The following is a 22,314-nucleotide window of genomic DNA, read 5'->3' as shown; positions in this document are numbered from 1 at the left end:
TATGTTATTTCAGAATGTACACACTAAAGAACAGAGGCACAAAATTTGAGGAATAATAAATGACTACCTTGTTTAAGACCAGCATGCGACCAAGGATGTTGAGGTAGTCTTCTTCCTGTTCTTTCAGGGTTTTGTTTAGAGTCTCATACTGAAGGTAGAGGTTTGTCCTGCAGTTCTATGTAACAAGAATGGGGTGAAGGTATGTTAGTCTGACACAGCAACCAGTCCAACAAACATCGCTGTGCAAGTTAGGTATGAGCAGGTTTAGTAGGGGTAATGTCTAATGCACAACAAAACACCACACAGACCAGACAAAAGAGTAACACACTATTGAATCCTATTGCATGAATTTTGCTTGTCTATCTAGTTGTTGACATTACACAAATCACAGAAAACATCAATATTTATGACATTCACTTGCAACAAAACTTGTAACTAAATTAATTTCTCAAGTGTTAACATATGATGAGTGAAAATACATTATTGTAAAAGCACTGCAAAGATGCAAAAAGATTGGAAATGTTAACATCAAACTGAACATATAATTTCACGATTTACCACCTCTGCTTTCTCAACAGTTGATAGATGACCCATAATTTTACTTTCAGACTGTTTCAAGTCTCTCAACACCTTGACAAGAGTGCTGTACTGCCCTAACTTTGACTTGGTGCAAAGAAGAAAAAATATGCTAAAATAAACTATATGAAAAACAGTAAAAATCTAAATGCTCACAATTTCATTTTAATTGAGGAATATGTACCACAGCCAATAACATGTATGAATACAAATTAAATACATTCTGAGCCCCTGAACAATTGTCTAATTCCAGACCACAATAGTCCAATTACTTCAATCATGATAACAGAGAAAATCACAGTTTTGGATAACTTAAAGAAATTGCCAAGCCCTTCTCCTTTCATCTACCAAATACTGAATGCAAGGATATATATAAATATATTTAAGAAGACATTAATTCCATATAAAGAATTACTCAAAACAGAAATGAGAAAAGGACTAAATAGTCATATTTGGTTTTAACCATAACAGAGAATAAAATTTCAGTATGCTTAAGGTGTTCATCACATAATTTTTCTAAGTTACAGAAAGCCCAAGCTCCTCTGCACTTACCACATCTCCCTCTCTTTCCAGGAGATCCATGGCTGATTTGGTTTGGCGAATGTACTCCTGGATTTGGTGGAGCTTGTGCACTATGTGTGCCTTGTCCATCACCTGTGGACATCAACGCAGTAAGACTTCAACACAGTATTCCTCGCACTTCTTTCCACCCACTGACTCTTCAACTTAAGTATACTTATGTGTATAACAGAAAATGGGATTTTATATCATACAACATGTCTGTAATTGAACAAAATGCTTCCAACAGTATCAAGACCCATCTGTTTCTTATAAAAGGACAAGGCAGCAATTGCAGTCAAAAGTAACAAATAAAACACTAAGCCTGATGGCTTGTGGGAATAATACCTTCAGCCAATCAATGTGAGGGCTTGTGGAATAAAATGATCAGTGTCCAGCTGTTATAGATATGACAACACATATTGCATTACAAGAAAATCCCATCTCCATACTTAAGGATATTGTGGATAATACCCATTGAAAAGAGCTTTAACTATCCTCAACATAAAGCTTAAATCAGTTTATACTTAAGTTTATGCCTAACTGTAACTGGTTATATGAACATATAACTACTTATTCAAAGAATTCACTTCCACACTCTGTCAACCTAAAACAGGGGTACCATATCTTGAAATAAGATTTTCTCTTAACAACTAGATCATCAAAACCCATCTCTTCTCATATAAATTTGATAATTAAGTATTGTATACCCAACTTCTCAAAATAATTCTCAATATTTGGCCACCAATCCTCAACTTCACTGGTATAAGCCTAACATGTATTGTGCATTTACTTAATTGTCTGTCTATCTATCTATCTATCTATCTATCTATCTCTCTCTCTCTCTCTCTCTCTCTCTCTCTCTCTATATATATATATATATATATATATATATATATATATATATATATATATATATATATATGGCTTTTTTTTCCATTACAAGGGAAGTAGCTTCCAACCCAACTCACGCCCATCCACCACCCTTTCCTCCCTCTCATCTTAGCACCTTGTGGATGATAGGTCATCCCTGCATCTTGCCAACTGCCTTGGGTCGGAGGCAATGCAGCAAGACACAGTACATCAACAGCAAGGCTGTTTCATTCAATTGGCAAATCCCCCTCCTGTCTCTTCATGCAGAAAATAGAGAAGATGGAGAGAGATCCCTTCAGGCTGGGTTAAAATATCATTCACACATAACCACTCCCTGTTCCCCCCCCCATCCCCTGATCCCTCCCATCCTTCCATCAGAGTATCATCTATACACATTTATTCTCCATGCACCCCTATCTCCTGCCTTCTCCATTCCTTGCTAAACAGGCAGTCCCCTCTTGCTCAAAGCCCCTTTCACCCTATCCATCTATTTCATCCTTGGTTATCCCCTCAAGTACACTCTATCCACCTTTGCCATCCACACCTCTTTTACTTTCTTTATTCATTTTTTCCATATGTCCAGACCATCCTAATTATCTTTCATAAGCCCTAGCTACCATCTCGTTTTCAAGCCCAACTCTCCTCCTCACCTCCTCATTTCTCATGTTATTCAACCTTGTAACCCCTACCATACTTCTCAGATATTTCACCTCAAACATATTTAAACTTCTCTCTGCCTCTCTTAATTTCCAAGTCCCCACCCCATACAGTGTCATCGGCACAATCACCCCTTCATATAATCTCTTCTTTGCATCCAATTAATTGTAACTTAATTGTAATGTTAAGAAAAGTGCTACATGTGTGGATCCCTTTTTTCCATCAATCAAACTTGGTTTTAAACTGGACTATGTCTTCTTTGAGGCCATTCCATAATTTGTTGTTGTTGTCATTCCCTGGACTGTCTGGCCAAGCAGTCCCGTCTCCCTAAGGAATGCTAAGGCGGGAGCAGGTTTTTCCCACAAGTTCTTTATAGAGTGTATACTGTGTTGTTGGCACGTGTGATTGTGTACAATCCATTCTTCTATAATGTGTTGTATAGTATGAGGTGAAGTGTTGCATCCTGGACAGTTATCTTCAATAGTCATCCAGCCTCTTCTTATTTTAGAAGGGCTGGATGGTGGTTGCACTGCAGTCTGGCCAGGTGGACTCTATCCTTATGGGAGAGATAGGATTCCGAGGGATGGATATCAGGGGGTCTGGCATACAGCAATGTGTCATCTTTCAGTTTGTTGATGGAGCAGTGAGTGATCTGACTATGGATATGTTTCCAGAGGCTAGTGTCTGGTGGTTGTGGAGGAAAAGAAGAGAGTATATGTGTGTGATATAGGTATTTGGGTGTTGTTTTGATGTTTCTTGGTGTGTGGGTGTTCTGCTATTCACCTGGTTGTATTATACGAAAAGGGAGCTATGCTCATGGTGACCCATCTTTGTATCTTTCAGCATCAAGTTTATTCTTGAAATTGTGAATAGTTTTTGCACCCACTGTTTTTTCATCTAGGTTATTCCATATATCCAGCACTCTGTGAGGGAAGCTATTCTTTTTCCTATCTCTTCTATAGTTGTCCTTTTTGAGTTTCTTTTCATGATCTCTTGTTTTTCCATTGTCATTTTTTAGTAAATCTTTTCTATCAAGGATTTCCGTTCCTTTCATGATTCTATATATAGTCAGTAGATCACCTCTTTCTCTTCTTTGCTCTAGTGTTGGTAGTTCTAGTTTCGATAATCTTTGTTCAAACGTACATTTGGAAAGAGCTGGTGCCAACTTTGTTGTTGCTCTCTGTATTCTTTCTAGTTTCATTACATTCTTTTTAGTACTGGGTGTCCATAGTGTTGCTGCATATTCCAGTTTTGGTCTAATCAATGTATAGCGGGTGTGCTGTGTTTGTGGTGGCTGTGGCAAATGAATGTGTGCCTCTCATGTCAAGGTGATCCTTGACTTTGAGGACTTTTGTTACATGGTGTAAATGGTCTGTAGGTGTTGTGTTACAGCCTGTAATTGTCTTTAGGATTTTGTTTTGTATGGTCTGTAGGGTCATGTGGTGTCTCAGTGAGATTAGGGGCCCATGTGGGGCTCACATAATTTATCAATGAGTGTATGCTTTGTTTATATACTGTAGCAATAGTTTCTTTGTTTCATCCATACGTTGTTCCTGCAATTGATTTAAGCATGTTAAGTTTAGGTGTGCATTTAACCTGTTTGTGACATGCTTGAATGACATGGATGTATTGTATGTTACACCAAGAATCTTGGGTGTATGTGTGCATGGTATGAGAGTATTATTGATATTGGTCCATGGTATGCATTTGTATTCCAATGTGTGATTGGTGAGAGATGTGGGTGATTTGGCTGGGGCTATTTTGAGTCTATCTGTAGTGAAACAGGTGTTGCATGTGCTGAGGTGTGGTTGTAGGATTTCTCCAACTTTGCATTACTGTGTATGTAATTAAATAATTTGCATAAGAAGAGATTTGTATTTCTGAGGTGTCAGGTGTGAATATATCATGAATGTATAGATTAAGGTTTGGGGCTTTTAATGTGTGTGGATGTGGTACAGATGAGAGTAAAAAGGAAGAGATAGACCGTATGTTTGTGAGAAGAAAGATGGATGTGTTGGCACTGTATGAAACTAAGTCACTGTATGAAACTAAGTTGAGAGGGAGGGGCAAGTGCCAGTTTGGGAGTGTAGTTGGGAGGTTCTCAGGAGTGAAGATAGGATTACGGAGAGAAGGGGTGGCTATACTAATAAGTGAAGAGATAGGTAGGTGTGTAGTGGACTGGAAGGAGGTTTCTTCAATGTTAATGTGGATGAAGGTGAAACTGGGAATGGAGATGTGGGTTTTTGTAAGTGCATATGGGCCTGGTAGTGAAACGAGTGTAGAGGAAAGGGAGGCTTTTTGGATGGATTTAAATGAGTGCATAGAGGGATTAAGGAGAAATGTCAATGTAGTGGTATTGGGAGACCTTAATGCTAGGGTAGAAAATGAACCAACAGACAGAGTGGTTGGGAAGTGTGGAGTTCCAAGAAAAAATCATAGTAGAGAGTTGATGGTAATGTGTCTAGATAGCTGATCATAGCAAATACGGTGTATTGGAAGAAAGTCAAGCATAAGTATACATGGGAGAGGGTGGTGGATAAGTGGAGATAGGGCTTTAATACACTATATAGTGGTAACCAAGAGAATAGTAGGAAGTGTTAAGGTTGTACATATTCTAAGGACAGAGAGTGGGGGAATATCAGATAATTATTTGGTGGAAGGTCAGTTGAGAGTGGAGGATAGATGGAGAAAGAGGAAAAGGACAGAAGATAGGGAGGTGCTTAAACTGCTTAAATGAGAAAGAAAGGGAGGAGTACAAAAAGAAGCTGAAAGAAGAGTGGGAAGGCGTGAAGGAGGAATGGGGATGTTTCAAGGACGGAGTCAAAGGTGTGCAAAGATGGTGTGTGGTACACGGAGGATGGGAGGAAACAGAAGAAAGGGTTATGAGTGGAGGGATGATGAAGCAAAGGTTGCAGAAGAGAAGAAACAAGCATTCACAGATTGGTTACAAAACAGGCTGAGAGAATTATGTGAAAGGTACAAAGAAAAGAGAAGTAAAGCATAAGAGGCAAAGAGGAGAATATATGTGAAATGGGGTAAGAGTATGACAGAAAATTGTTCAATTAATGTTTTGTAAGGAAATTAAGAGAGGAAGGGGAGGCTAATCAAGTAGAAAAGAAAAGGTAAAAGGTGCAGATGGAGAGATGATAATGGAAAAGAGTAAGAGGAAGATGGGGCATTTTAGGGAGTTGCTAAATGTGAAGGAGGATAGGGAGGGAAAGATAGTTGGACTGGGAAGCGCTAAGAAAATGACTGATAAATGAGGAAAATGGAAGAGAAATAAGGAAAGATGAGGTGAAAGCAGTTTTTAAAATGATGAGAGCAGGTAAGGCACCTGAGTTACACAAGTGTCATGTGGAGTGTCTAAAAAAGGGAGGTACAGTGGTGGACTGGCTGGTGAGGTTGCTTAATGTTTGTCTAAAAAAGGGTAGAGTGCCGGAGGACTGGAAGAGTGCCTGTATAGTTCTGCTTTACAAGGGAAAAGAGGACAAGTGTTAGTGAAGTAATTTGAGAGGGATTAATTTGTTGAGTGTAGATGGGAAGGCTTATGGGAGGGTTTTGACTGAGAGGATTAATAGTGGAACAGAGGGAGTAATTGGTGAGGAACAGTGTGGGTTTAGGACAGGTAGGGGTTGTGTAGATCAGATTTTTGTGGTAAGACAGATATGTGAGAAAACTTTAGGAAAAGGTAAGGATATTTTTTGGGCCTTTATGAATTTGGAAAAGGCTCATGACAGAGTTGACTGGAGGGCACTCTGGGAGGCATTGCAGATATATGGAATAGGAGGAAAGCTGTTAAGAGCAGTCAAGAGTTTTTTACAAGAGTAGTAGAGCTTGTGTTAGTTAGAAATAGAGAGAGTGGTTTGAGGTAAAGTTGGGACTTTGCCAGGGGTGTGTTATGTCGCCTTGGTTGTTCAATTTATATATGGATTAGGTGGTGTGAGAGGTAAATGCAAGGGTAATGGACAGGGGATGGGAGATGGTTAAAGAAAATGGAGAAAAATGGGAGATGAGCCAGTTGTTGTCTGCTGATGACACTGTGCTTGTAGCATGATTAGAGGAGGGATTAAGGAAGTTAGTGATTGAGTTTGGAAAGGTGTGCAAAAGAAGGAAGTTGAAGATAAATGTGGGTGAAAGTAAGGTGAAGAGATGTACAAGGGGAGAAATTGGCAGCAAATTGGAAGTGAGTATTAAGGGAGAAAGTCTGGAGGAAGTGGATAGTTTTAGATACTTGAGTGTGAATGTGGCGGGAAAGAGATGGAGGTGGAGGTAGAATGTAGATTGAGAGAAGCAAGTAAATGCCTTAGGGGATTAAAAAGTGTAATGAGAAATTAACATTTGGGAATAGATGTTAAGAGGAGATTGTATGAAGGAGTGATTGTGCTAACAGCACTGTGTGGGGCAGAAACATGGATCATAAGAGAGGAAGAGTTTAAATATGTTTGAGATGAAATGTCTGAGAAGTATGGTAGGGATTACTAGGCTGGATAGAGTGAGAAATGAGGAGGTGAGGAGAACAGGGGTAGAAAGGGAGTTGGGAGATAGGGTTGATGAAAGAGTATTGGGTTGGTTTGGACACATGGAAAGAATGAGTGAAGAAAGATCAGTAAAAGAGGCGTGGAAGGCAGAGGTGGAAGGAGTGAACATGAGGGGGCAACCTAGGATAAGATGGATGGAAGGGGTAAAAGGGGCATTGGGAAGGAAGGAAATGTCTGTTGAGGAAGGAAGAAGACAGGGATGAGTGGAGAATGGTTGTGTATGGATGATGCTATGATGCATGGAACAGCGTGGGTGTGGGATGGAGTGGTGAGGGAGTATGTGTAAATGGTATTCTAATGCAGCCCAAAGGAATTTCTCCCCATCTTTTCTTTTTCTTCATGAGGGGACAGAGGGGGAGGGGTAGCCAATTAAATGAAGTGCCCTTGCTGTGGATGTGCTGTGTCTTGCTGCACTGATTCTGAACCAGGGTAATGGGTGAGACGCAAGGATGAGGATGACTCGTCATCCAGGAGGAGCCAAGAAAAGATGGAGGGAGGGGTTGTGAATGGGAGTGGAGTATGTGGGGATGAAATAGGTGGGAGTAGAATTATGCCTTTGACTACCTCCCTTGTAATGGGGAAAAGGCTGTTGCTATATATGTATGTATTACTTTTTTTAATCCAAATTAATTTGAAAACTGCAGAATATGCTGTCACAATAATTATGACTAAAATATAAATGATGAGCACCACCAGTGAGATGCATATTAGAAAGGGAGTTCACATTTTATAAAAGAATTGGGTACACATAATGCATCTGCTTATTATAAAACATGTTTTAACAAACTGCAAGTTGTCGTAACTACTCTACATACAAACACCCATTAGCACTTTTGTCTCGGGGGAATTAAACCATATTACATACGACTTTAGCAGAGGTAGTCATATCCTGATGAAATGTGATAATTTCAACTGCCTGCAGAATATACGGACATTCTAAAGGGTGTGGTAGTAACATTGCTTAAGTTTATTTTGAACATTTAACCACTTCAGTACGACTCAAATTCTCGTGTGCAATATCGGCTGCCATATGTAATTTGCATCACACTACTCGCATTATAAAATAAAATCACTGATGTATTACTCTCTCTTTTACTCGGAGTAATAATAAACACAGAAAGCATGATCAAACCAGTTCACAGTATCCGGGGTAAGTCATGTACAACTACAAAAAATATATATAATTAAGATGCCGACACCGCCATCCTTGTGTACCCCCTCATGATTCATGATGCCTATGTAGGCGTCATTGTACCGAAGTGGTTAATTACTCCAAACTCCTCACTCCACAATGTTAAGTCAAATAACACACCATCCATACAGGAACCACACAATGACCACAGGACCAACATTAGTAAAGATGATGTACTCATGCTTCAGTAGTTGGAGTAAAATAATCTAGAGAGTTTGCAGTGAATAATACAAAAAATAAAGAATAAAAAAAAAATAATACTTACATTCATAACTCATGAATGAACAAATCTAAATAAAGTTTGTTCCAATGGAAACGATACAAATCTTACTCAGCTAGATGATCAATGCAAACTCTCTTTCAGATGCTACCATAAAATACCTTTTCGCTCGCTAGTCTGTTATTTTCCTCCTTTGGTCCTGAAGCTGAAGCAGCAGCACTTGCAGAGGACCCTGTAGCAGATGGGGCACTGGCTGCACCACTGGCTGCCATCGGTGCAGTTGAGGCAGTTGATGCATTGGATATATTGCTCATTCCTGACTCAGTACGTGCCCTATGGGGTGAGGAGGAACTCTGCTGCTGTTGCTGCTGCTGCTGATCTTGGGGTTGGGATGGCTGGTCCATGGCTTGGGTACTGCTGCTGCTACTTCCTGAGGGGCTACGGAAAAAAAAAAAAATAAAATAAATAAATAAAAAAAAATGGTTACAACTACTTGAAGACAAACAAATATAGAAAAAATACAAAATTATATTAGTATACATGCAAGTACAAATACTTAAAACTTGTTTACCTTCCTTCAATACATATAACTGAAATTCAAACCTCTAGTTACTCCATGAAACACAGATTTTGTTGTTCAAAACATGCAGTACTAACTCTTCAAACAAATTCAGAACTTTTTCAAAATCTATTTAAGTGATAGGGAATTGATCTCATTATTATTACTACTTGGCTGCACTTTGAAATAAAGTTACCCATCTACACACTTTTGTCTGCAGCGTCCTTGACTCCTTTGTTCAGGATGGTCCTCCTCAGCATCCGAAAAAGTCATACTCTGCACTAGTGAGGATAGAGCAGCTGGGGAAGGTACAAGTGGTGAACCACGAGTCCTTGAAATGGTTCTGGGGGTTCGGCGAGCTCGTGCACAAGTTAGGTCTTCAGGTACTAGGGATGGCAACATTAGTTTGGTTAGAAATCCAAAATACATTATGCAAAGATTATGTATAGATATTTGTTAATGTAATACCTTTTCTCTTCAATCACTATTCAAAATAACAAACTCTTTTCATTAGGAGCATGCTTGTAACACAACTATGTTGAATCACTAAAGTGCAATGTAGTGGCACAATTGTATATCACACAAAAACACCCCTGCTAGTGAAAAGTGAAGAAAAGAAAAACTGATATATTTTGACTACATACTGTACTCCTTGTCTATAAAAGGACTGCAGTTGGCAATCAGAATGTATCTTTTTCTTTTCTTCATTTTTTTTTTCACTCCAACAGTGGTGTGTTTGTTTGACAACTATGTAGAAGTTTAAGAAAATTAATTTAAAAGAGAAACCAGTTGTTAATCTGAGGGCAAGAACAAGTCATTTCAAGCACTAAAAAATACATATTCATCTATCTTCTAACTGCATAAGATTCACGTCACACTTGTGAAAGAAATACATTTGTGTAAATACAGTATCAGGGCCACATGGTAACCCAGTGGATACTGTGTTGAACACATGAGCAGGTGGTTGCAAGTTCAATTCCTGGGATCCACTGTGTGCTTCTTGTGCTGGTTCCCGACAGCCCTAGCCACCCACACATTGGCATAAAATACCCAACGGTTTGCTGCAACTATCAAGGTTTGCCTTACCAGGGGGTTCTCACTTCCCACTTTATGGGAGTGGGATGGTGAGTTGTTTTTTTTTGTTTTTTTTTAATGCAGTATCCAAGTTACCCTCAATTTCAGACTATAATTTAGCAGGTTTCTGATTTAAAAGGCATGTACTATCCTCCACCATTAAAAATAAATTTATCTGACCAAACTGGAAGTGCAACACCAAGGGGCCGACACTGTTTCTGGATAAGGGCCAAAATTTTTGTCAACTTCAATTGTATTCCCGCCACCATATGGACAGCTGACAAATGGTAACTGCTCCCCCCCTCCTACTACCTGTACTACATGCCAGTAACATATAAAAACAATCCTACATAAATGCAACACAGACAAGAGTCAAGTGTTTCTTTCCAGAGTCTACGAGACCCCCTGGGGACAACGCCCACCCAAAGACCTTTATCACGCACAGATACTCTCTTCTCTTCCTCCACAACCACCAAATACCAGCCTCCGGAAACATATTCATAATCATATCACTCACCGCTCCATTAACACACTGAAAGACAACACACTGCTGCATGCCAGACCCCCTGATATCCACCCTTCTGAATCCTCTCTCCCACGAAAGGACAGAGTCCACTTGGCCAGACTGCGGTGCGGTCACCACCCAGCACTTCTAAGCTACCAGAAGAGGCTGGATGACCGCGTTGTGAACAGCTGCCCAGGATGTAACACTTCACCCCATACCATACAACACATAATGGAAGACTGCATTATACACAATCATGCACGCAAACAACACAACATACGCTCTATAAAGGATTTGTGGGAAAACCCAGTTTCGGCTATGGCATTCCTTGGGGAGACGGGACTGCTCGGACAGACAGTCTAGGGAACGACAACAACAACAACAACTCCCAGCCACTATGGGGTTGCAAGTTTCCATTCAGTGACACTAAAGACAACTATTATTATTCTAACAGTGTCACTGGTTGCAGGAGAAGGGCAGGTACAGTTGAATGAAAACACCTAATGGGAATTAGAAAGAAAATACTCAAAACCAAATGCTCCAGCCTATGGCATCAATTAGAATAACAATAATGTTTACCTCTGCTTTCAGTGACTAGAAACTCAGACCCACAACCTCATAATGGCTGGCAATGATCCCTGGTTCCTTCCATAGATCTCTCCAGAAAGAAACACTGGGCCAATGTCTGTGCTATATTAATACAAGACTATTACTGTCTTTGGATTATAGTAGAAGAAAAGTAGTCAATAGCTGTCAGCTCTCCTTGTGGAAAAGTGGAGGAAATACAGGTAAGTTAATAAGATCCTGGGACCATTCTAAAGATTGAACATCACCCCCTTTGGTCTGCACTTCCAGATAGAGATGAGAATGTTGATGAGCTTTAAAGATGAGCGACAGGGAAATGATTTTCTCCAATATCCATCTTGCAGGACCACCACTTACTACCTGTCATTGGTCCCTCTATATCAAAAACATGCTTATATTTTTTCTTTTGAATTTTGCTTTTGCAATTAGTGGCCCTCATGTATAAGATTAATAAAAACTATTAAAAAAGTTACCTACAATTTTACTGCATTTCATTAATTTTTCTATAGTATGCATCTTAAAGATTACTGGAAATATAGCATATACAAATAAAACAAGTCTGTTCAACAGAAGATTCCTATATATGAATTTCACTAAATCAGTCCAATCAAATGGTATAATAAATATTGCTTGAAGCTAAGAATGGTGATCAGTACTGGAGAGAAAGAAAAAAAAAAAAAAAATAGAAATAGAGTATAGTAGCAAGTACTTACCCTGAGAAGTGCTAAGGAGATTAACGTTTGTGTTGGCAGCTTTTTGGCCTTGAGCAAATAATTCTGCTTCTACCTCCTGCTCAAAAGTGGCCAGTATCTCCTCAAGGTTTGACTGGAATCATGAAAAGGATGCAGAACTAGCTATATTATTCTTGAACTTGTACTCTTAAAATAAAATTAGTCTATTTAACTTTTTTGTATATCTGTAACATATATACGAAGAGTGTTTTTTAAGTACTGTTTTGAAATAGAAATTAAACAAGTAGACTTTTCTTAATTTTATTTTTACATGAAAGCCTGTACTGTAATCTACTTTTCAACATAATTACAGAATCATCTGATCGTGTTTAAGCTTGTCTGTGAGTATTTGAAATGCCTCCTCCGATTGAGAATGCTGCCGACTGAAATACGCGCTGTGATTCATTTTCTTACTGCTAAAGGCATGAAAGTGGCTGAAATTCATTGTCAGATCAGTGAAGACTATGGAGAAAACATTACGAGTGATGGGATGGTGCGGAAATGGGTGAGAGCTTTTAAAGATGGCCATACAAATGTGCACCAAACCATCAGTAATGAGTGAAGGTCGTCCACTTCGTTCCTCATCATGCACATTTGTACGGCCATCTTTAAAAGCTCTCACCCATTTCTGCACCATCCCATCACTCATAATGTTTTCTCCATACACTTCACTGATCTGACGATGAATTTCAGCCACTTTCACGCCTTTAGCAGTAAGAAAATGAATCACAGCGCGTATTTCAGTTGGCGGCATTTCAAATACTGTACTCACAAACTTAAACACGGTCAGATGATTCCATAATTATGTTGAAAAGTAGATTACAGTACAGGCTTTCATGTAAAAATAAAATTGTTACGAAAAGTCTATTTGTTTCAAAACGGTACTTACTTAAAAAACTCGTCATGTACATACACCAAAAGGCCATACCGGTACGTTGCTGTAGTGGTAATAATGATAATGATAATAATAATAATATTTATTATACATATACCAAAGGCTTTTTCCCCTTTACAAGGGAGGTAGCCAAAAAACAGCATAAAAACCACTCCCACCCACTGTATCCCTACATACTCCACTCCCACTTCTCTCCCTTTGATCTTGGCTACTGGATAACAGGTCATCCCTGCATCTTGCCCACTGCCCTAGGTCAGAAGCTGTGTTGTAAGACACAGCACACCCACAGCAAAGACGCTTAATTAAATCGGTAACCCCCCCTCTCTGTCCCCTCATGCAGAAATGGAGAAGACAGGGAGAAATCCCTTCGGGCTGTATCAATTTATTTTTCGCACATACTCCCCCACTCACCATCCTCATACATCATAGCATCATCCATACACAACCATTCTCCACTCACCCCTATCTTCTCTCTTCTCCCATCCTTCAACAGACATTCCCCTCTTTCCCAATGCCCTTTTTACCCCATCCATCTATCTCATCCTTGGTCACCCCCTCATGTTCACTCCTTCCGCCTCTGCCTTCCACACCTCTTTTACTATTCTTTCTTCACTCATGCTTTCAATGTGTCCATCCCAATTCTCTTTCATCAACCCTATCTCCCAACTCTCTTTCCACCCCTGCTCCCCTCCTCACCTCCTTGTTTCTCACTCTATCCAGCCTATTAACTCCTATCATACTCCTCAGGCACCTCATTTCATACACATTCAAACTCTTCCTCTTTATGTTCCATGTTTCCGCCCTGTACAGTGCTGTTGGCACAATCACTCCCTCATACAATCTCCTCTTAGCATCCATTCCCAAATGTCTATTTCTCATTACATTTTTTTAATCCCCCAAGGCATTTACTCACTTCTCTCAATCTATATTCTACCTCCACCACTCTTCCCTTTCCTGCCACATTTGCACCCAAGTATCTAAAACTATCCACTTCCTCCAGTCTCTTTCCCTTAATACTCACTTTCAGTCTGCTGCCAATTTCTCCTCTTGTACATCTCATCACCTTACTTTTACCCACATTTATCTTCAACTTCCTTCTTTCACACACCTTCCCAAACTCTGCCACTAACTTCCTCAATCCCTCCTCTGATCCTGCTACAAGTGCAGTGTTGTCAGCAAATAACAACTGGCTTATCTCCCACTTTTCTCCACTTTCTGTAAGCATCTCCAATTCCTGACCCACTACCCTTGCATTTACCTCTCACACAACCCCATCCATGTATAAATTGAACAGCCAAGGTGACATAACACATCCCTGATGAAGTCCCACTTTTACCTCATACCACTCACTCTCTCCATTTCTGATTCTAACACAAGCTCTACTACTCTTATAAAACTCTTGACTACTCTTAAAAAAATTCCTCCTATCCCATCTATCAATAGTACCTCCCACAATGCCTGTCTACCCTGTCATAAGCCTTTTTCAAATCCATAAAGTCCAAAAAACATCCTTACCTTTTCCAAAAGCTTTCTCACATATCTGCATTGCCACAAAAATCTGATCCATGCAACCCCTACCTGTCCTACACCCAAACTGTTCCACACCAATTACTCCCACTGTTCCTCTTCTAATCCCCTCAATCAAGACCCTCCCATAAGCCTTCCCAATTACACTTGACAAATGGATCCCTGTGAAACTACTACACTCACACTTGTCCCCTTTTCCTTTGTAAAGTGGAACTATACAGGCACTCCTCCAGTCCTCTGGCACTCTACCCTCTCTGAAACAAACATTAAAAAACCTCACCAGCCAGTCCACCATCACTGTACCTCCTTTTTTTTTTTAGACATTCTGCATGACACCAATCCAACCCAGGTGCCTTAACTACTCTCATCATCTTAACAACTGCCTTCACTTTATCTTTCCTTACTTCTCCATTTTCCTCACTCATCATGGTCATTTTCTTAGTGCTTCCCATTGCAACTACCTTTCCCTCCCTATCCTCCACATTTAGCAACTCCCTAAAATACTGTCCATCTTCCTCTTACTGCCTTCTCTTCCATTATCATCTCTCCCTCTGCACCTTCTACCTTTTCTTCTCTACTTGACTTGCCTCCTCTTCCTCTCTTAATTTCTTTCCAAAACATCTTAAAAAAATTCTATCATACTCTTACCCATTTCACATCTCCTCTCCTCTTTGCCTCCTTCATCTTATGCTTTACTTCTCTTCTCTTTTCTTTGTACCTCTCATATGATTCCCTTGTCCTATTTTGTAACCTATATGTGAAAGCTAGCTTCTCTTTTACAACTTTCTTTGCTTCCTCACCCATCCATCCTCTACCCTTCCTTCTATTTCCTCCCATCCTCTTTGTTCCACACACCATCTTTGCACACCTTGTGACTACCTCCTTGAACCATCCCTATTCCTTCTCCACTCCTAGCTCTACTCTATCCTTCACTCCCTCCCTCTCCCTCAGCTTCTTCTTGTACTCCTTCTCCTTTTCTTTCTCATTTAAGCAGTTCACTTTAAGCACCTCCCTACCTGTCCTTTTCCTTTCTCCATCTATCCTCCACTCTTAACTTACCTTCCACCAAAAAAGTATTCTATATTCCCCCACTCTCTCCCATTAGAACATGTACAACTTTAACTCTTCCTACAATACTCCTGGTTCCTACTATATGATCCATTAACACTCTACCACCTTCCATCCACCACCCTCTTCCATGTGTACTTATGCTTGACTTTCTTCCGAAACATTGTATTTGCTATCAACTCTCTAGACACATCACCATCAACTCTCCACTACACTTTTTCCTGGAACTCCACACTTACCAACCACTCTGTCTATTGGTTCATTTCCTACCCTAGTATTAAGTTCTCCCAACACTACTACATTGACATTTCTCCTTAATCCCTCTATGCACTCATTAAAATCCATCCAAAAAGCCTCACTTTCCTCTACACTCTTCTCACTACCAGGCCCATATGCACTTACAAAACTCACATCTCCCTTACCAGTTTCACCTTCATCCACATTAACTTTGAAGAAACCTTCCATTCCACCACACGCTTACCTATGTCTTCACTTACTAGTATAGCCACCCCTTCTCTCCCTCATCCTATATTCACTCCTGAGATTCTGGTGCTGGTGTCCACAGAAAAATGATGTGTTTGCTGCAACCAAGAGGGGAAGAGGTTGGGGCCTTATCAATTGTGTATGTATTTACCTAGTTGTACCTTCTGGGAAGGAGAGCTATGTATCTCGCAGTGTCTAGTTTGCTCTTAATTTCGTGTATAGTTTTTGCACACACTATTGTTTCATCCACTTTGTTCCAGACATCCACCACTCTGTGTGGAAAGCTGTTTTTTTTTCCAGATATCCACTATAACTGTGTATTCACCTTGGACTTTGGATCATGTGTTGGACTCGTAATCGACAGCTATTTCCCTCCCGGAAGAGAGCTAAGAGCTCGTATGACCGATCTATGGGTAATGCTATGACCTTTCACACACACACACACCCAACTCCCCGCCTACGAGAGTCAGAGTAACGACCCGAAGCACAGCAATACCGAAATAATTTCGGCCCTGGGCAGGATTCAAACTGGGTAATACGAGTACCACCGTACTTCCCAGTCCAGCGCTCTACCAACTGAGCCACCGAGTCGTGTCGTGTGTGTGTATGTGTGTGTATTTACTTGATTGAATTTACCAACTGTAATATACAGGGGTCTGTCTCCTATTCTCTAATTTTCTAATATCAATCAAATCAGCCATCCTGAGTCCACTGCTGAACAAAAGCCTCTTTCATAACATTCCATGATTCACACCAAAGCACCAACCTTTGCCATGTCACTCCTGCAAACTTCTCAATCTCATCTCTCCACCTGTCTGGTCTCCCTCTTCCACGCTTCCCATCTCGCGGTATCCACTCAGTAACACACTTGCTCCATTGCTCATCAGTCATTTGTACTAACTTACCTGTCCAATTCCACTTCCTCTCTTTTATTGCCGCCACAACATCTTTCACTCTAGTCTGCTCTCTCACCCAACTTGCTCTCTTTAGGTCTCTCAGCATTATTCCTATTATTGATCTCTCCATTCTCCTCCATGCAGTCCTTGGCATTGTCTACATCTTCTTCATCAGTTTCCAAGTTCCACACCCTTATGTTATTGCTGGCAGAATGCATTGTATGATTCCAACTTAATCTATATCTTTGATTTCCAATTATCATATTTAGATCTGAATTTATGTATTGTTTGAGCTTGGGCTACATCACCTTCTAAACTATTTCACATATTTATACATCTATATGGAAAAATGTATTCACATCCTTTTGACATGTGGCCTTTTGAATTTACTTCCATGACCTCTTATAGCCCTTCCATAAAAATTGGCAGACCCAGTGCTTTTAGTCTTTCCTCATATGGTTTAGCTGCCAAGCTGGAGACCAGTTTGGTTGCTGCCCTTTGTATTCTCTCAATCTTGGTTATATCCTTCAGTCTGAGTGTATTTACCTAGTTGTATCTTACAGGAAGGGGAGCTATGCTCATGGTGTCCCATCTCTGTATCTTGCCATATCTAATTTGTTCCATACATCCACCACTCTGTGGGGAAAGCTGTTTTTTTCATGTCTCTTTTTATAACTGTTCTTTTTGAGTCTCTTTCCTTGTCCTTTTGTTTTTCTCTTATCCCAGTTTAGTAAGTCATCTCTATCAAGAATTTCTACACCTTTCATAATTCTGTAGATGGTCAACAAGCCACCTTTTTCTCTTCTTTGTTCCAAAGTCTGTAGTTCTAGTTTTGACAATCTTCATATGACATTTTTGATAGTGTTGGGGCCATCTTTGTAGTTGCTCTCTGGGTTCTCTCAATTTTCTTTATATTCTTTTCCTTACCGGGTGACCATAGTGTTGCTGCATACTCCCATTTGGACCTTATCAGTGTGACTAATATTTTCTTTAACATTTCTTCATCCAAGTAAAAGCCACTTTTACTGATCTTAGAAAGTTATAGGTTTCACCAACAATTTTGTTTATATACTTGTCAGGGGACATATCTTTTGTGATGATCACTCCCAGGTCTTTTTCAGATCCCACTTTCATTACTTCTTTTTCACCAATTTTATATTGTCTTGATATCCTTTTTCTACCTTTTCCAAATTCCATTATGCTACATTCCTTCACGTCAAATTCCACTTCCCACTTCTGACTCCATTCCCAGACCCTGTTCAGATCTCTCTGCAGTGAGTCACAGTCCATTTCAGTACTCACTTTCTTTAACAATTTTACATCATCTGCAAAGTTCATGTAACATTCCACACCCACGTCCATATCATTCACACAGCAAACATTATTGGAGCCAATACTGATCCTTGTGGAACTCCACTAATTACCTTCTCCCAAGTAGAACTCTTATCTCTGAGCACTACTCTCATTTTTCTTCCATGTAAAAAGTCCTCCATTTCAGTAGTTTTCCTTGTATCCCTCCTCTGTTTTCCAGTTGTCTTAATAATTTCTTGCAAGGGACTTTATCAAAACATTTTGTAGATCTAGGAATGCATACTCAGCCCATGCATCCCTTTCTTGTATTATATCTAGTAGTCTTGAGTAAAAACAGATCAAATTTGTGGTACATGATCTTTCCTGTCTAAATCAGAATTGTCTCAGATTTATGATCTTGTTCCTCCAGATGTTTTAGCCATTTACTCTTTATAACTTTTTCATATATTTTAGTTACCGTGCTTGTGAACGAAACCAGTCTGTAATTTGTTGGGTCTTCCTTATTTCCTCCTTTATAAATTGGTACAATATCAGCATTTTTCCAGTCTTCTGGTATTTTCTCTTCTTTGAGTGAGCAATTTCTTGTTATATATTTTGTCTTTTAGTTCTTTATATTCTTTTAATATCCAATTTGCTATTCCATCCAGGCTGTGCAATTTCCTGACATCAAAGTTCATTATTTAATCCATTATTTCTTTCCATGTTACTATTATTTCCCTCATGGGGGGGGGGGGGTTAATTTCTCTCCCTTAATCCCGATGTTGCATTTTTTCTCTAGTGAAAACAGACTTGAAGTGTATGCTCATAAGTTCTACAAATTCTGTATCTTCTGTGTATTCCAAGTAAACTAAATCACAATCTTGGCAGGGCAAACAATTGTTGTGAATGTTCAACAATAACCGAAGGAAGTAGAGCCACCTGGTGTTCATTGTTTGCCCTGCCAGGATTGTGATTTGGTTTACTTGGGTCAAACTGGGAGAGACTTGAACACTAGATTGGCAGAACATAAAAGGTCAATTAGGTATGGGCAAGAAAATTCGGCCGTATTTCTTCATGTCAAAAATAAGAATCATTCTTTCGACTGGGGTAAGGCCAGATTAGTGTTCAAGTCCCACTGCGGTTTCAGGAGAAAAATAGTTGAATCAGCATTAATTGAGGAATGCCCCAACATTAATATTTCTAAAGGGCAGTGGACTCCTGACATTATTTCACGCGCGGCAGTGAGTAGGCTGGTACGAAGCTTACAACCCCCCTCACCTCACCCTCACCCTCCTCCGCCACCCCATTTTACCCCGCGCCTGAGTAATGCCATCAGTCCACGTTCCCTCTCTTTTCTGTGTTTCTGTAGCTTATAAGTCCCCTTTGTCCTCTGTCTTATGTACTTTCCTGAAGAGGGCTACAGTTGATAGCCGAAATATAGGAATCTTCTTTATTCGAAGTTTATTTTCTCCGACTGTGGGTTTCCTGTGTCATATATATATATATATATATATATATACACATATATTTATATATACATATATATATATATATATATATATATATATATATATATATAAATGTCCCATCTTTGTATCTCGCAGTGTCTAGTTAGCTCATAAATTCGTGTATAGTTTTTGCACACACTATTGTTTCGTCCCGTTTGTTCCAGACATCCACCACTCTGTGTGGAAAACTTTATTTTTCAGGTCTCTTCTATAACGTTCCTTGTGTGTGTATTCACCTTAGTCTTTGGATCACGTGTTGGACTCGTGATCGACAGCTATTTCCCTCCCGGAAGAGAGCTCAGAGCTCGTATGACCGATCTATGGGTAATGCTATGACCTTTCACACACACACACACACACACACCCAACTCCCCGCCTACGAGAGCCAGAGTAACGACCCGAAGCGCAGCGATACCGAAATAATTTCGGCCCTGGGCAGGATTCGAACCAGGTACTGCGAGCACCATCGTACTTCCCATTCCAGCGCTCTACCAACCGAGCCACTGGTAGGCATGTGTGTGTGTGTGTGTGAGAGAGAGAGAGAGAGAGAGAGAGAGAGAGAGAGAGAGAGAGAGAGAGAGAGAGAGAGAGAGAGAGAGAGAGGGAGAGAGAGAGAGCAAAGAGGGAAGATTGCAGAGAGAAGAGAGAGCTGAGATAACAAAGCAAAGGGATAAAAGAGCAACGAGAGAGGAAGAGAGATGACAGAGATGAGCAAGGGAGAGAGAAGAGATGGAGGGGAGAGAAAAACAGATAGGGAAAGAAAGAGAAACAGGAAAAAGAGTGGAGAGAGGAGAAAGTGGAGAGGAGAGAGAGTGGAGAGAAGAGAAAGATAGAGAGGAGAGGGAGGAGAGAGGAGGGAGAGGAGAGAGAGGAGTGAGAGGAGAGAGGATGGAGGAGAGAAGAGAGAAGAGGGGAGAGGATAGAGAGATGGAAAGGGAAAATGTGAAAGGAAGATTAGCAAGAAAAAATAAGAGGGACAGAGGCTGACAGATAAGGAAAAGGAGGTTAGAAGGTAGATTCGGGCAAACGAGATATGCGAAAGGAAAAGTAGGTAAGCAGCCATAAATGTCCCTAAGGCAGGCAGATAACCTCACGCGCCCTCATGTGCGTGCGTGCGCGCGCAGACGCACGTCATGTCTATTTGTACTCGCCACACGCTCCGTCCCCCTCCCCCGTGGGGTGGGGGTGGGGGGGCTACCAAAATAGTTTGCCCTGCTTCCGCTCTGGTAGGCATGTGTGGTCCTCGCACACATTTCCCCCCTCCCCTACCATTCCCTCGTATACAAGTGCAAATAACAACACTTAGAATAAAATGAAATAAAAATATAAAATAAAAATAAAAATATTTATAAAAAACGTGAGTGACCAGCAATGTTTGAACGTGTATTCCTGAGGAAGCAAGAGGCCATTTCCTCCACGTGCTGATCCTCGCCGGTCCGTTTTCTTGCCATGCCCTACGTCAAGATAATTTTTTTTTTTTCCACATTCAGTCCAAGACCATTCTTTTCGGGTGTCAGTTACCTCTACCCAATTTAATGTTCATGAACATGCCCTTATCTTCAATCTGCCTATCTATATACTCTTCCATCTTCCAATCTATATACTCTACCAGCTTGATCTATTCTAACAAACCACTTGATGCAGTATGTTGACGAGACCCTCTCTCTTCTTTCCTTAAAAATAACCCCTTCACCCTTTGGGACCTCTCTCTCTCTCTCTCTCTCTCGCGCGCGCGCGATTCACCATGGTCTTGGATAATGTGTTGGAATCGTGATCGACAGCTACTACCCTCCCGTATAAGAGCTCAGTGTGTGTGTGTGTGTGTGTGTGTGTGTGTGTGTGTGTGTGTGTGTGTGTGTGTGTGTGTGTGTGTGTGTGTGTGTGTGTGTGTGTGTGTGTGTGTGTTTGTGTGTGTGTGTGTGTGTGATTCACCATGGTCTTGGATCACGTGTTGGACTCGTGATCGAAAGCTATTTCCCTCCCAGAAGAGTCATATATGACCGATCTATGGGTAATGCCGTGACCTTACACGCACACACACACCCAACTCCCTGCCCACGAGAGTTGGAGTAACGATTCACAGCGCAGCGATACTGAAATTATTTCAGCCCTGGGCGGGATTCAAACCCGGAACCCCGTTGTGGAGGCCGGAAACTCTACCACCATCGAGTCTAGTGTGTATGATTCACCACTGCCTTGGATCATGTGTTGGACTCGTAATCGACAGCTATTTCCCTCCCGGAAGAGAGCTCAGAGCTCATATATGACCGATCTAGGGGTAATGTGACTTTACACGCACACACCCAACTCCCCGCCCACGAGTTGGAGTAACGACTCGAAGCGCAGCGATATTGAAATAATTTCAGCCCTAGGCGGGATTCGAACCCAGACCGCCATAGTGGCAGCCGGGAACTCTAACCACTGCGCCACGACGTGTATTTACCTAGTTGTATTTTACGGGGAGGGGAGCTATGCTCGTGTGTGTTTCAGTGTGTATGCGTTGCATCTTATGTCCATGTGACTTGACAAAATAAATTAGGGAGAAAGATGATTATTCTATTTTGTCACCAATTAACAGC

The 22,314-nt window shown here is 40.6% G+C and overlaps 1 protein-coding gene across 17 annotated transcripts in view; it reads right to left on the bottom strand.

Annotated features, from left to right (window-relative positions):
- LOC143022115 (uncharacterized) overlaps positions 1-22,314 on the bottom strand; it is a 285,895-nt gene that overhangs the window by 222,674 nt on the left and 40,907 nt on the right. For 10 of the 17 annotated variants that reach the window (XR_012966036.1, XM_076180165.1, XM_076180118.1 and 7 more), the window contains 5 exons: positions 12,051-12,162; positions 9,382-9,559; positions 8,776-9,052; positions 1,129-1,230; positions 68-175 (listed from right to left, as the gene is read on the bottom strand). Coding sequence is in view for 16 of the 17 variants with exons in the window: in XM_076180165.1 (XP_076036280.1) it covers positions 68-175; positions 1,129-1,230; positions 8,776-9,052; positions 9,382-9,559; positions 12,051-12,162 (777 nt within the window). In the remaining variant the exon portion in view is untranslated. Of the gene's footprint in view, positions 1-67; positions 176-558; positions 664-1,128; positions 1,231-8,775; positions 9,053-9,381; positions 9,560-12,050; positions 12,163-22,314 lie in introns of all 17 variants that reach the window. The other 7 variants (XM_076180192.1, XM_076180201.1, XM_076180152.1 and 4 more) reach the window with 6 other exon arrangements.

This window comes from Oratosquilla oratoria, chromosome 3, assembly GCF_046742065.1.
Source record: "Oratosquilla oratoria isolate Oo_2021 chromosome 3, ASM4674206v1, whole genome shotgun sequence".
In the NCBI taxonomy this organism is placed as follows: domain Eukaryota; kingdom Metazoa; phylum Arthropoda; class Malacostraca; order Stomatopoda; family Squillidae; genus Oratosquilla; species Oratosquilla oratoria.
This window is presented reverse-complemented; position numbering and strand designations above follow the sequence as displayed.